General features: G+C 41.0%; 1 protein-coding gene across 1 annotated transcript; it reads right to left on the minus strand.

The window, feature by feature from the left end:
* Nucleotides 1-1,679: 1,679 nt before the first annotated feature.
* Nucleotides 1,680-15,580, minus strand: odad1 (outer dynein arm docking complex subunit 1; the record flags this gene model as incomplete). Its single annotated transcript, XM_080845807.1, has 14 exons — nt 1,680-1,787; nt 1,908-1,998; nt 2,248-2,351; nt 2,693-2,856; nt 3,177-3,345; nt 3,729-3,811; nt 5,290-5,418; nt 5,647-5,834; nt 6,013-6,080; nt 6,183-6,296; nt 8,774-8,899; nt 14,568-14,757; nt 15,263-15,362; nt 15,514-15,580. The coding sequence occupies 14 exons, from the start codon at nt 15,578-15,580 to the stop codon at nt 1,680-1,682; spliced, it is 1,701 nt and encodes a 566-aa protein (XP_080701933.1).
* Between the last annotated feature and the right edge of the window lie 327 nt (nt 15,581-15,907).

Here is a 15,907-nt window from a genome sequence, read left to right on the forward strand (position 1 = left end):
TTGTCAAGATGAGGAAATGAAGCTGTGTTGTGATTAAAGCCAGGGTTTCCATGGTTACGCAAAGGGCCCTGCACACAAGGACCTTTTGCTGTGAGTGGTGGGGGTGAAACATGGGTCAAATTTCAAAGAGAGATTTTCCTTACTCCTCCCACTTTGTCATAATCTGTTTTTAGAAACTTTTTTTTTTCTCTCTGCAGTTATCAATGAAGGTTCACTTCCCCATTTAAACAGTAACGAGTACTCTGCCATGTTTTCCCTCAGAGACAGTAAGAGAGTATGAGTTAGAAAGACAAAAAGAGAGAGAGTGAAAGAGTGAGAGAAAGAGGTTGAGAGAGAGAAAATTAAAGAAACAGTACAACTTTCCAACTTCCTGATTCATATTTTCTCTTAGAGCTTTTGTACCAGGCGATTGCAGGCTTAGAATGGACTGGATAATGATGTTGCGCTTGCCTTAGATACCTGGTCAATTTTGTTGCCGTCTAAAACCACTGATTTGCTCAGGGAAATTGTTCACCACCTTTGTTGCTTTTGGCTCAGTGCTCGCTGATAAAAATTACCCTTTGAAACAGCCAAATCCCATTTTACTTCCCACCACATTTCATGTCAGCTGTAGCATATCATCTATTTGTATGATGTGACAGTCAGTTGTACATGGGGAATTAATTAAGGCTATCGAAACATGTATAACATGTATTCACGGTGAAAAGAGATGTTTAAAGGGCAGTAATGATTACATTACCTATTACATAATATTGAAAATATTTCAAGTTAAAAGTTTGATCTAATTTTCCTTATTTAGGTGTACTGAATCCTCGCCAGCATTTCCAAGTACAGTTGGTGACCAGGAATAAATACAATTGGTACATGCTGCCCCCTTCAGGTCAAGTACAGGATTACACTGACATTTAACTTTATTGTAAAGGCTCACTGATGGTGGTTAACACACACACGCATGCCAGATGGCAAAAAAGGACATCAAAAGACCAGATGCCTGCTTAGTGAACAAAGGACTCTGTGTCTGATGATTGGCTTAATCTTCACTTTACTTAATTTGAAACAACAGATGATGTTCTCCATTCGAACAAATACATCTTTTTGATTACATTTACTTCAAATATAGGCGTAAAAAAAAGTACAATTTGAAGGTGATTGATCTAGACAATTCATAATCGGTTAGAGAGTCCAATGCGGAGAGGAAAAGTGGAGGTTCTTCAAAAAGTAAAAGGGGAAGCGTGCAAGGTAGGACCAGCCCTAGCATGTCACCACTGTTTGTGCCGTTACCCTGTTACTCAACTTTCAACAGAAATGAAATGAAGTTTCAACCTTGCTGAGGTTAAAAATGTATTTCACACATAGCTAAGCCCTTCTTACCACATAACTAAATGAACTCCTTTACTATAAATGTAAAATAATTTAAGTTTAAATATTTAGCAGATGTTTTTATTCAAAGTGACTTACAAAAAGCTAATTTTGTGTTTGTGTTGCGAATCACAACAGACGTGACCTTAATGTATTCTGAGAGCAATGGAAAACAGGGGAAAAAACATAACATCACATAACATAAGACTGGAACGGTTCTAAGCATAATCGAGAGTCGGTAGATATTTGAGCCCTAACATTCAGGTCCTCATCAGTTACCGTGTCCCTTCTAGAACCAGATGACATCTGTGCGAACATGCTCAGGTCTCTGTGACGACACGCAAGCGGCTGCTTGGGATGGTGCTGATACGGGAGGCCTTCACGTCCCTCCCTCCGCTGCTGTGATGGCCGCCCTCTCTGCGTAGAACCTGCGGAGTCACAACATTAAGGAACTGAGAAACTGTCATGGTTACAACAACATAACTTGACCCCCAGATTACCGGAGGAGGATTGATAGGTGGGAGTATGTGACTTATTGCATCGCTCACCCCTTTCAAGATGCGCTGACGGAGTTCTTCCTGGGTTAAAGGGCGCTCATCTTCATCGGTGAGTGGAGACTCCTCAGTGTCATAGTCATCCCTGAGAAGTGAAGAGCACACACACACACACCACACACACACACACACACACACACAGATGAACAAATGTAATGTTTGGAGGTACCATCTACAAGTAATTCTGTTTTGAAAATGCACAGTGCATTATACAAAATACACAAACCAGATTGCACCCATGCTGAAATACAAATGCAGTCATTCACATCCCTAGCACACATAACAAACCACAATTTTACATACATAGCCACCACTTCCTGCTGGTAGGACATACCTTGTTACTGGGGGCTGGATGGAGATATTCTGCTTCTGCAGTTCTGGATTCTGACCCAACAGAACCTGAGCCACCTCCTTTGGGTCATAATCTTGGTCCAAATCCTGCAAGAATTGAGTGGATATTTATATTCATCTTTGGAGGCAGATGACACTTTACTATTTCACTTCTGTCTGAGGCTTGCACAGACATAAAGTTGACATAAGCTTGCACAGACATACCTTAGAGTTGACATAAGCTTGCACAGACATACCTTAAATCTGACATAGGCTTGCACAGACATACCTTAAATCTGACATAGGCTTGCACAGACATACCTTAGAGTTGACATAGGCTTGCACAGACATACCTTAAATCTGACATAGGCTTGCACAGACATACCTTAGAGTTGACATAGGCTTGCACAGACATACCTTAAATCTGACATAGGCTTGCACAGACATACCTTAGAGTTGACATAGGCTTGCACAGTGAGCAGCTCATTGGCTCTCTGCTCCACCTGGCCCAGGTATGTCATGATGTTGTTGTCCCTGATGCCCGAGGAGGAGCCTAGTAGGTCCTCAAGAACAGTGCGATCACAGTCGATCTGCTGGAACAAACTGTTGACTCCTGCAACAAAAAAACAAACAATATGATTCAGTTTGCCTCCACTGTCTTAAATGCCACCAGTTCAATTTAATTTCACTTATCTTTCTTTGTATCTCAACAGCTCTTTTGCTCTTTTGAGCATAAATCTTTGGCCTTTAGCTGTCAAGAGACATCAGTGCACACGAAACCAGACACACACACAGACACACACACACAAACACACACACACACACACACACTCCATAAGGTCAGACTGGTAATTTTCTGCACAATGAGGCTCATTAGTGGATCTGGAAAGGTCTATGCTTCATTGGCCTGAGTGAGCCGTGCTGGTATATTACCAGTCTTGATCTGGTCCAGGATCTTGCTGACGGCGTTGGCCTGGGCCTCGTGCTCCTGGGCCTGGGCCTGAGCCTCCCTCTGCTGCTCCTCCACCTCCTTCAGCACGGCATGGTGCTCCTCTTCCTGCTGCTGCCCTGCCAGACGGAACTGCTCCAGTTCCTCTTTGGTCTGTCTCACACACACACACACACACACACACACACACACACACACACACACACACACACACACACACACACACACACACACACACACACACACACAGACACACACACAGACACACTCACAGACACACACACACACAGGCACACACACACAGACACCCACAATGATGAAGAAATGTTTGGATGTACCTCCTGCAAATTATTCTGTTTTGAAAATGCACTCTAAATCATGTGAGACCGATGAGATAAAAAGTCACAATTTGAAATATAATTTCATTTTACAATTAGATATAGTTTACAAAGTAGAACTTTGATCTAAAAACATACATATACACGCACACTGTATATTTGTAGAGCTCACATCCAAGGGGGAAACACAGCACTGACCTGATTAATTTCATCTCTGAGAGCCTCAGCATGGTTGTTCTGCTCATTGACGTAGTTGAAGAGAGCAAAGTTCCGGTCTTCCACTAAGCGCAGATGAACAGTTAATTAAGAACACAGTTCAGAGTACATTTTGTTACGTAATGCATTCATGGTCATGCCATGTGCAGTGGCTCTATGTAGCACTGTGAGTAGGATTTTGGCACCCCCTAGAGAGTACAGATGGTCACATGTCTGAAAAAAGCAAACCCCTGCCTTTAGATGGATAGATAGATAGATAGATAGATAGATAGATAGAAGAATAGTTTATTAATCCTGAAGGGAATTTAGATCATCCAGTAGCTTATACACTTATACATCTCTCACCGACATACATACATAAATCACATATACATAGGGAGAACATATTCACACGGAGTGGGAGTGTTTACAGAAACAAGAATGGGTCTGACCCTATGGTACAGAAAGCAATAATTGTGACAGCGTCGATGTCCGGGAGGAAAGTGTTCTTGTGCTGCTGGTGTGGATAGTGCAAACAAAGATAGTGTTCTTGTGTTTGTGTGTGTGTGTGTGGATAGTGCAAAGAGCCAAGAGATAGTGCAGAATATATAAGTGTGGCCCTCAGCGTGGAGTTTTGTATCTATTGTGTATTTATTGACAGTCCCGGAACTAAAGTCTAAAGTCTTCTAAAGTCCATAATGAAAGTAAGTATTCTGCCATATTTCTGTGCCATAACAGCTCATTTCATGAAGCTGTTTTATGGAGTGAACACTGCATCACGCCATTACAAAACCACATCAATACCTGTCTGCCTGAGGCCCGCTCAAGAGTCCAGGTACAGATATACCACTATTATATCAAACAAAATGACATACTCTGAGGAAAGGACCCTGAGTAGGCTGCTGACCATCTTGGACAAAGACTTTACTTTACCTTATTATTTATATCACTTTGCACTATCCTTACACATAAAGCACAGGTACTCTTTTCGCTATCCACACATGCACATGCACTATCTCATGCTCTATCTCTCTGCACTCCTTGCACTACTTTCCCCGTGGACATAAACACTGTCTCTAATGTTTTTATTGCTGACGTCCTCTATAACATAATCATATAAGCCACTCGTGCATCAATACGTATAGCTAGGGGAAATATACAAAAACATCAAGGCATGTTAGACTTCCTAAAAAAGTCAAACAGGCCTCTGTCCCTGAAGGGTTAATGCACACTGTAATATAGGGCCAGATCTATCCTGTACCTGTAAACACCCCACTCCCTGTGTACATGTTCTCCCTATGTGTATTGTTTTTATTGTGATTCATGTATGTATGTTTGTGAGTTATGTGTATAAGCTACTGGATGACCTTAATTTCCCTCGGGATTAATAAAGTATCCATCTATCTACTCCTAATTGCTTTTTTATATACCCTTTTCCAACATTCACTGTTCCATGAGCACATTTTAAAACGAGATTCATTTCTAATGATGTGGTAATGTAACACTAAAGCATGGTAGGCCCACATAGGTTGTTGGGCATCCACATCAGAGTAACTCAACTGACCCTGAATGAACTTAGTCACCAACACGTCCAAATCGTCTTCTCCCGTCACGCTCCGGATCTTGCAGAACACTTCCTGAAGAGTCTCCGCACTGTCCTCTCCTGACTCCGTCCTTCTCTGGTCCTTCATCTCTGGCGAAAAGACGTGATCATAGCGTACATCAACCCAACAACTATCACGTTCATTGCTTTTTATCAAAAAGATTAAGGGGTCAAGACTGAAACTCAGATGTTCAACGGATTCAACTCATACACACACACACACACACACACACACACACGCGTACTTTCTCTTTTTGTCTCACAGACATTCACATCCCTGTAACACACACAAACACACACACGCACACGCACACACACCTTGCTTGCTGCCTATGTCCTGGCCCTCATCCTGGGTGTTCCTCTCGTTACACTTGGTGCTCATGAACTCCTTGAGGCGGCGTTCGTGTGCGATAACCCTCTCCAGCTCCTTCATCTCAGCACTGTACTGCACCAGGTCCTTCACTGCTTTCTCCTTCAGCATGGTCATCTTAGTCTGGGCCTCCACCCTGAGCAGGCCGTAGATGCACAGAAAAACAGACACACAGACAAAAAGTGAATAGGGAATTTGTAAAACAGGCTACACAAATGACATAAGCTGCATGAGCTTTGGATGCAGAGAATACGGAAAAATAGTTATCCAATATACTCATAATCCATCATGGACACAGTAAGTTACGTCCTCACCTAGCATCATAAGCAGCTGTGGACATGCTGATGACATCTCCAATATCCCTGCGAATCTCCAGTAACTCCTTCAAAAATAAAATAAAATAAAGCTCTGTCTAGGCTGATGGTAGGAAATATTACGTCTATTATCATTATGAGCTCTGATTGGCTAGGCCATGACCTCTGACCTTCTCCAGTCGGTGATGCAGCTGCTGGAAGCGTAGGCGTTCCACGCGTAGCGTTTCCAACTCCTCCCTCAGACGGCTGTTCCTTGTCAGCTGTTCACTGAAGCGAGTGAGGGCCTGTCAAGGTACCCCAGACCCCAGAGGTGAGTTTCACTTCTTAAAACAAGCATGCACATATTTTGACAGTTTTTTCCTATCGTTTTAGTCAATTTACCTAAACCATGTTCACATTCCCAAAACACTTAACACATTGAGCATACCAGTAGACCATGTGAACCAAACTGTGGATACTTGTCCCTATGCTTAGATACAAATGCTGGCAATGACGCCTTCTTCCAAATTTCATGGATACCTGCCCCAGTCAATGTTCACTACCGGCAAAACGCTGTGGAACTACAGCATATTTTACCAATGTTTAGATACTCTGTTCAAAACAGTTAACTTTCTGTTCAAAACCTAACTTATCAGTAATTTAGATCACTGTAGATGGAAAGATGCTCCATTTGGACAAACAAATGAAGTTATATGTTTGAATAAGAAAAAATATTTAGTTTATAGTTTATTTATTTTATTTTACAGTAATTAGATTTTTTACCCCCTGTGCACCACAGTTCTTGGTGAATTGGCATGGAATTACTTTTTTTACGTAAAAGCAACACTACATACAATGATCTGTACAAAAAACAGAGGATAAGTTTTGAAATGCAAAACACCTGGTTGTCATTTCAGCTAAAGACCTACCCAGGTGTTTTTTCATTTGTGCCTCGTTGCCACATATACAAAAAGGGTCATCTTTGGCATTTGCTTTGGACTTCTTTACGTAGTTGGTATAGGAAAATGGATGCAGCAAGAGCAAGAGGCAGAGGCAAAGGCAGAGGGAGAGGTGGAGGTGAAGGTGAAGGTGGAGGTGGAGGTGGAGGTGGAGGTGGAGGTGGAGGTGAAGGTGAAGGTGAAGGTGAAGGTGAAGGTGAAGGTGAAGGTGGAGGTGAAGGTGGAGTAGGAGGAAGAGGTAGATGAAGAGGAAGAGGAGCAGCAGCAAGGACAGTTGTATCTGATGAAATCAGAGCAACTGTCATCGACCATGTAATACTGTAAATCATAGTTTCTGTTTTGTGTAACACTTGCACTGTGACCAAATCTCCAAAAAGTAAAGCACAGTGAAAAAAACTGTTGTGTTTGTGATTTGTTTCTGGATCATATGTTGTACTTACTGTATGTAATTTGCATTACAAAAACTTGTTATTCTCAGTTTCTCATAAAACACTTATTTACTGTATTTACAATTGCAGTACATTTACCACACTGTAGTCCAAAGAAGTGTTTTTTCAATTTTTTTTCAATGCAACACTACAGGAAATATATGCCAAACTGGAGGACACAGCAACATTTTATATACGCAATTGGCAATGCTTCAAGATGTTAGTGTTTTTTAGGTCATTGTGTTCTGAGAGGAAACATGTGTTAAGTTATGGCAGCATTTGTTGTGGTGTGGTTGTTGTAGTGCATTTTGAACCAAAGGTTAACAGATATGCAGAGGTGTGTGTCTCTAAAGACCACTGTGTTAAGTGATAGGGAAAAGTGACCATGGTATGGGTACGTGACCGAAAACGATAGGAAAAAACTGCTAGAGGATAAAAACATGTTGCACTTAAGTAGCATTTAGGAATTGCAACTTACAAACAATGTACATACTTCAGAATTAGAGCATGAAGTATGATATTACAGAGACATGTCATATCATACTTGCCAGATATTTAAGGAAAAGGTGCAGAAACATTTCATTCAGGTACGTTTAGCATCATATTGTAGCCTGCAGGGCTGAGTGCTCCTATGATGTGTTCCGGGTATGGGGAGGTCACCCATAATTCCTAGCATGTAAGATGTAATGGTAATTCTCTGTTTAATGTTCAAATTAAGAGCGTATTCCTGTTCCCCTCTTATGTTAAGATCAGCGTGTATCAAAGAATCACGTGCCGCTCTCTGGGAATTGGCTGCTTAGATGGAGAGCTCCCGACACCAGAGTGTACATTACTAGTCTAAGTTTACTTCCTGAGAATTACTTAACGGCATCATAGTTTAGCCAACTTCTTCCAGCTATTATGACACTTCAACCGCCAAAAGAAACGTGACGACAGGCCAACAAGATAAAAGATCGGCATGTATCTTCTGTTAGCGATTAGGAGTCCGTGTGTTATGTGTGATGCCTTGTGTAGTTTCCTTGCGTGTTAGCATCTGTGCCCACCCTGCGTAAAAGACCCAGAGCCTTTCCCTCATTCTGTGCAGTTGTCCTCCATCTGACTTAACATCGGGGCGCCCAAGTGGAGCCTTGACTCTGTGTATCACTGCAATCTATAACCTTTATTATAATTTTTGTGATGGACACTTCCTTTTGGGTATTTGGGAAGAAAAACTGAGTGATAGACACAGTAAAAAAATTCAATTTCTGTTCAGATTTATGTCATTGATTTCCGGTTAGTCTTGATGTCCTTACAATAAGAGGGTTTTTCCACTGTACATGATACATTCACTGTTCCTGCACTTGACACACTAAACTGCGTTTATATTCAGCATATGCTCTGTGGTGTTGTTCTCACCCGGTCCAGTTTGTTCTCCAATGTGCGGGTGGCCTTCTGTGTGTGATGGGCCTTGTCTGTGAGACTGTGAGCGATGCTCACCTCTCCCCGCCTCACCTTCTCCAGCTTCCTATGCATCTCTGACATCTGGGTCCACCAGAGACACAGCAAAGCAGAAGCACAGAAACAGAACTTCAGCTCACAAGTCAAGCATTGAGTTTTAACCTTTTTTGGCCTGATATAAACAAGAGTAAGGGCCAACTGACAACAAAAGACCTAAAGTTAGATTTTGTACATATATATATATATATATATATATATATATATATATATATATATATATATATATATATATATATATATATATATATTGTAATTTGTTTTGGATAACAGCCTCTTCTAAATACTTAACCTTAACAATATATGCAAGATATGACAGTACCTTAGGCCAGTGTTTTCATTCTTAACGATTTTGTCCAATCTTTATGTACTTAAAAGGAATGCTATTGGCACAACCCGCATGACTGAATCATGTATTCATTTTTGTATGTATATGTGACTGTACGTCAGGCCCGGGGTGGGTAATCGGGAGAATCGGGAGAGTTCCCTGTGGGCCGCTTCACTTCGGTCGATAATTTAATTTTTTGACATTTGTCACGTTAGTCCATCTTCTCTTAAAGTAGTCTACACACGTTCCTCATCCTGACACCGCAGCCTCTGCATTGGTTGTACCATGCGAGAAAGTTCTCCCCGCCATAATAGAGTTGGTTGCAGTGACGTGCGGTGAGGTTCACAGCTGGTGAGGCACAGAAACCGGAAGTGATTACGTCATTCCGATCTCTAGTTGTTTAAAAAAAATAGAAATGTATACATCATACATGTATATATGCTTATGGTTTAAAAATTGTCATCTCACCAGAACTGAAAAAACGTTATGTTTTATTGTCTAATACTATTACTTTAAAACGATTATTATTACAATAAGTTATGCGGCTCAATAGTTAACTGACTTTTACGACAGCTAATTAAATAAATTAAACGTACAATCGGTGTGGTAATTGAACTTTTACACCGTGTCAAATAAGATATTAATCGTTACAAGGAAGCGTATGTAGTAGGCATGGGAAGATTCACCGATGCGCATCGGAAAATCGATACGACATGTAAGATGCAGTTGCATCGATTTGCAAACGTCTGCATTGGTAAAAAACGCACATAAACTCGAGATGCATCGTATCAAAATTATCTGCATCGATACAAACCGATTATTATCTATTATTATAACTTTTTAGAAACGTGTCTCTGAGTTTCAGTTGTGTTTCTATCCCTACCCCTCTAGTCTCTGCTCAAATCTCGGCTCAAGGCTCGCGCGAATAGGCGGGTCCAAACAAACGTGCTTTCATAAAGAGGCGGCCAGCCAGTCAGATAGCGCGTTAGCATGGAGGAAAACGAAACGGAGGTAATACATTCGGTTGTGGGCTTTAAGAGTACGGTATGGAAAGATTTTGGCTTCTACAAACGAGATCTTTCTTAAAAAGAACTTGAAAAAGACCCATCTGGGTTAAGTGTTTGGATTCACTCTTAATTTCCAGATGGGGAACTGTTACTCCCTTGTTATGGCCATTTGTTCATAATGATGAATCATATTACAGTGCATGGAGATAATGAGTATACCCCTTTTGAAAAGTAACATTATGAACTATATTTCAAGTACACGTGTTATTTCCAAAATGTGCACTGAGTAAATGGAAAAAATGTCACCTAAGTTACATTATTAACCTTACTTTGCACATCAGATATTGTATGCACATTTTGGGCATAACATTTACCTATGCACATTTTGGAAATAACTTGTGCTTATTAAAATGTTGTTCAAAATGTTACTTTTCAAATGGGGTGTACTCATCAATGGTGAGCATTGTATATTTTGGGGAAAATGCAATATGTTCCTGTTAATGCTTTCCTATTAGTTTTTATAGTGGATGGAATCTCCTGGCCTGCACCTTTTTGTATTAGCCCATTTTATTTGGTTTACCTCATGTATAAACGTAAAGCACTTTTAAAGGCTTAACTGGAAAACATGCCTTTGTGTAGGGCTTAAATTGTTCTACAACATGCACTAAAGAGAAATCTGAATTTTTGTTAAAGGTTACTCTTGTATCCTAAAGTTCCAGAGACCTACAATGAATTACTCTCTAAGTTGTACTTCCTTTGTTTCAAAATAAAAGGCACAGCCAGCTTTAATGCTTCAAGTGCCATAACTTGAACTATGTATTCCATGGTGTACTTTTCTTCTGCATTGCATCGCATCGTATTGTATCGTATCGTATCGCACTGGATCGCATTGTTTCAAAATTAGATCGTACTGTATCGCACCGGATCGCAGGAGGTAGGAGAATCGTATCGTATCTTATCACTGATAATTCCATGAATCGTGAATGTATCGAATCGTTGGTAGTGTATCGAGATGTGTATCGTATCGCCTTGATGGTGAAGATTCCCATCCCTAGTATGTAGCCCTCCCACCAATGATATGGCTCATTTCAATTTGTCTAGGGAAAATATAACCTTTTACACAACTCGGCAGTGATGGGCAGTAGCAACACTACATTTGTCAGTAGCTTGGCAGTAACGTCGCTATTTACAAAACCAAGTAACTTTTCAGTAGCTAAGCTCTTTTATTGATCAAGTACCGCAATAGCGTCCTCGAACGCTTATTTATCCTGGACCTTTCTGATGTTTATTCATAACAGGCTTCCCTGCAGCCATTAAACACAAAAAATAAGCAGTACATCACTTTAGGCGAGACGAGTGAAAATAGATAGATAGATATCGTCATTTCAAGTACACCAGACGCTGCTCATACATTTAAAATGAATTCTCCCCTAATTTTAAATGGGTAGTTTGCATGCAGATTCTAGACAACCGGATAACTAGAATGCTGTTGATATTTAGATACAGCTGAAGATGATGAAAGTTAAAAAGTGGAAAGTCCGTGCGACGAGTGAAAAAAATGTGTTTTCAGATGCCTTCTGTGTAATCCAAAGAAAAAGTTCCTGTCAACGTCAATGACATCCAACACAAACATACGAACACACAAATTTCATCCATTCAACCGTTTTTATCTGACTGACAGTTGTGTTGATCCCTAAAATTGCATTGACTTGGCATGCAGTTTGTTTAACTGAAAGTAGCTTCAAATGTATCAAACTACTTTTGACAGGTTTATGTAACTTAGCTTGCTACTTTTTTTTTTGCAACTCGGACACTTGAATTCGAAGTTGACATTTACATATTTATTTACACAACGTATTAACAAGCAAACAGTTAAACACCACAGACATAGCACACAATACCAAAATGTTCTACTGACCGGTATAATTTAAAGTTGGTGCACTGCACTCGCAAGCTCCTAATCCATTCACGGCTCCACTGCACCTAGCAGCCTTTAGCGAGGTTTGTGTTCTGCATGAATATGTCCCGTTGGAAAACATGAAACACTCCAATGCAATGTCAATACCTTCGGTCCCGTCGTTTGAAGCAAACATTTTAGCTCCGCCATTGGTCTCCCATTATTAATCATTTCACGTTTGGACTGCAAAGTCCAATTTTGAGAACTGCTTCAGGTTAGCAATGCAATCTTCCATTTTCGCCGTCAAGGTCAAGTAGAAGTGTGTAGAAGAAGTCCAACGTCAGACTATATACCCGAGAATTGCGCTCATGCTCGCCCCCTTCACTGAATCCGTGCTACTGCCTGCCTCAGTAGCAATATTTTGCAATGCATTTTGAGCTCAACTGCGCTTGCGCACGCATGCGTAAAACCCAGTTTGGAGTGATTGCGCAATCCCTACTGAGGCACTGGCTCAGCTGTCCATTCGCCTTATTCCCCTACGACGCCATTAGGCGAATAGACAGCAATGCATTTGCCTCAGTCCACGGCACGTCTATGGCTGATCACTGTCACTGGGAACCGGAAATGCTCAAATTCAGCGATTTTGATAATAAAAATGCTCGAAATGATCGGAATCATGCAGAAATGACACTTGTAACACAGATAACTAGAGAAATATGAATATTTATTTTATAATACATAAATATATATGATTATTATAATTTTTTTTTTTTTTTACTTTTGCCTCCTATAATTGCACGTCCCTGGTTGGTTGGGTCCATAGCCCGTCTTTTCCAAAACGTTTTCTCAGATAGGCTACCGATAGCGAGGCCGGCCCTACCTCAAGGATACGCGTCAGGGAGGATGGATTGGAGGAAGAGGGCAGGAGGGGCTAAAAAAGCCAAGTTGAAGTAAAGAAAGACATTGGAGGAGGATGCTGCCAAATGTGTAAATTTACCGATTTATTTTCAAGAGGACAAACACAAGTGGCAACTGGTAAAGAGAGTCATATGCCTAATGATTAGCAACTTAACTATTCGGCTAACTTTGTACCGTTGGTTAATATCGTTGTAGTGTTGTCAATCTATTCGCAAGCAAAATATTAAATTGAAATAAATAATTAGCCTTTTTATATCACCCAATATATGAGCTAGTTGTGCAGACTACACTTCCAGAGAAGCGTGTATGAAAAAAGAAAAGAATGCCAAGGGAGAAGTTATATGATGAACCAGTAGCCTCATCCGATGCTGCCTTTGAGGTGAATGTCCATAATGTTTTTCTGGACACTGTGGCAGGTAGCATGGATAGGAGGTTTTCAGCAAATGCAAAACTTGCCTCAGATTTCGCTTGTCTTGACCCTCAAAACATTTCTGAAATAAAGATACATAGCTCCCTAACTCAGCAAATGTCTGCCTACGTTTGATGACAGAGCTACTATTATCACATTACAAACTGAGCTGTCCAGCCGAGCATACCAGTAGGAGAGACTGAAAAAGTCCTCTCTTGAAGGTAATACTGTCAAGGCATGTAGTGAGGTGGCACAGGAAGGTCAGGAGGATAGTGGTGGACTACCATATATGGAAGAACCAGAGATCGAGCTTGAAAGCAGGACCTGTTCCTCCTGCAAAAACTGTGCCATTTGTGTCCATTTAATACTCTCACAGTACAACCTCCTCACAGATCCTTATCATGTCATTGGGTGGGCATATACGTTTCTGTTGACTTTGTCAATCACACAGGTTGCTTGTGAGAGAAGCTTCTCAACTTTAAAATGTGTGAAGAATAGGCTACGAAGCTCACTGAGTCAGGACAACTTGGAGGCTTTGATGTTAATGTGCACAGAGAAGGAAATCCTCATGTCTATAAGCAACGACACAGTTATAGATGAAGTGGCTGAAACCAGTGCACTGCTTAGGAGGTTACTGATGCTGTAGATGCTGTTTGTGCTATTCGCAATGTAACTGTATACTATACTGTGAGTTGAACTATAAACATTAGTTCAATATGCCTCTTTGTTGAAGAGTGGGATACGTTTCAAATGCTTTATTTATTTATTTCTTCTTTGTGGAATAGTGGAATATTTTTTGTTAACTTCTCAGCTTAAGTGGATTATTATTTAACCTTTACATTATTTGTTGAACCATGGTGTTAAAAAAAACAAAACTACAGGATAGTTAGAGCTGAACGGTTGTTTAATTTATCCAAATTTCACTACCATGTAAAAAGTGGGCCGGTCTTGGGCCTGAAATTCCCGGGTTGAAAAGTTGCCCCACTCCGGCCCTGCTGTACGTGTTTGTGGGATGTTGTGTATTGCTTGTTTTGAGTGTGTGTGTGAGAAAAAAATAAAGTGTATATGGGGGAATGTGTGTGTGTTTGTGTGTGTGTGTGTGTGTCGTAGGCATGTATGTGTGTGTGTGCGGAAACCTCTTGCTGTAGATCTGCTTGGTTTTGCCTCTCCTTCTCCATCTGTTCCTCTACCTCGTCCTTCTGTGTTAGGTGAGAGCGCAGTTGCTCTGCATCCTCACTGTCCTGCTGACGCCGAGAGGCACTCTTTGATGCTCCCAGACTCTTCTGCAGTTCATCCTGCTCCTTCTGCAAACGCTCAATCTCCACACTGCGCATATGCGTGTAGACAACATCACACAAACCGACTTGCAGTCAACCGAATGGTCATAAAAACACGTTAACACACACACACACACACACACACGATGCATAGACCATCCAACTTTGAAATGCGTTTTGACCACTCCAATAAGAAATCCTGACTGGAAATATTTAAAATTCGCAAAAATCTTCGAATGCGAATAAAAGTGGGGTGGGGTGGATTGACTTTATGCTTCCGTTAACTTTGTGCTTTGATATCACAGGTGTTCAGAACTTCTCTCTTAATTAAAAGTATCATTTTTTTTATTCACAGCGGATGGAAAAGCACAGACTCGTATCTTCAGCCGAATTTTCATGAATGTGCTTCGAATATGTTAATGAGTAGAATTTTAACTCACCTTCTATCACAGTCACGCGCACATTGGCTCACTGGTCCATAGTTTAAAAAAAAAGATTTAAAAAAAAAAACATAGTGTGGAGAGGGTGCTCACGAAAAGTAACGTTAAACGTACCGTTGCTTGCGTATGAGCTCCTGTGACTGGATGCTGTAGGCTTTTCGGTCTCCTTCCATGATACGGAACTGTCTCTGGAGTTTGACCATCTCCGTGTCAGCTGAGGTGCACCACAAAACACACAGCACATGCAAAGCTTCTTCAATTAGTTGCACAAGACACAATAACGATGGACCAAATTTAAAACTTAAAAAGTGTATTTCTCATGACTTGTGTTACTATATTGTTGCAGAGTCTCAATGTTAGCATACCAATTCCGTCAATATCAATATCGCTGCTCTCGGAGCGGAAACTTGAGGCCGACCTTCCTCGTGGCATTTTTTACCCCCTGAAAAGCCTAGGAGGGCTAACCATTCAAAGTACTAGAAGCGCTTATTTCAACTTTTCCAAACTCCAACGACAAAGAGACCAAGAACAGTTTGCAGACTACTGGGGACTGATAGAAAAGACAGTGTTGTGTCCCTTTCTGAACACACTGATCTAGTTGTTAGCAACCGTAACCAAGTTGGATAAGGTGCATTGAGCCACAACAAGGGGCGCCAAATCCCCACATTTAAGTTATGAGCATAAAGCTGAAATACCATGAAAGAACTACCAGAGCACTACACATGATATCATGTGTGCATAAGCCAGGCCCTCCCTTGC

The sequence above is a fragment of the Sprattus sprattus genome, assembly GCF_963457725.1.
Source record: "Sprattus sprattus genome assembly, chromosome: 10".
Taxonomy (NCBI): domain Eukaryota; kingdom Metazoa; phylum Chordata; class Actinopteri; order Clupeiformes; family Clupeidae; genus Sprattus; species Sprattus sprattus.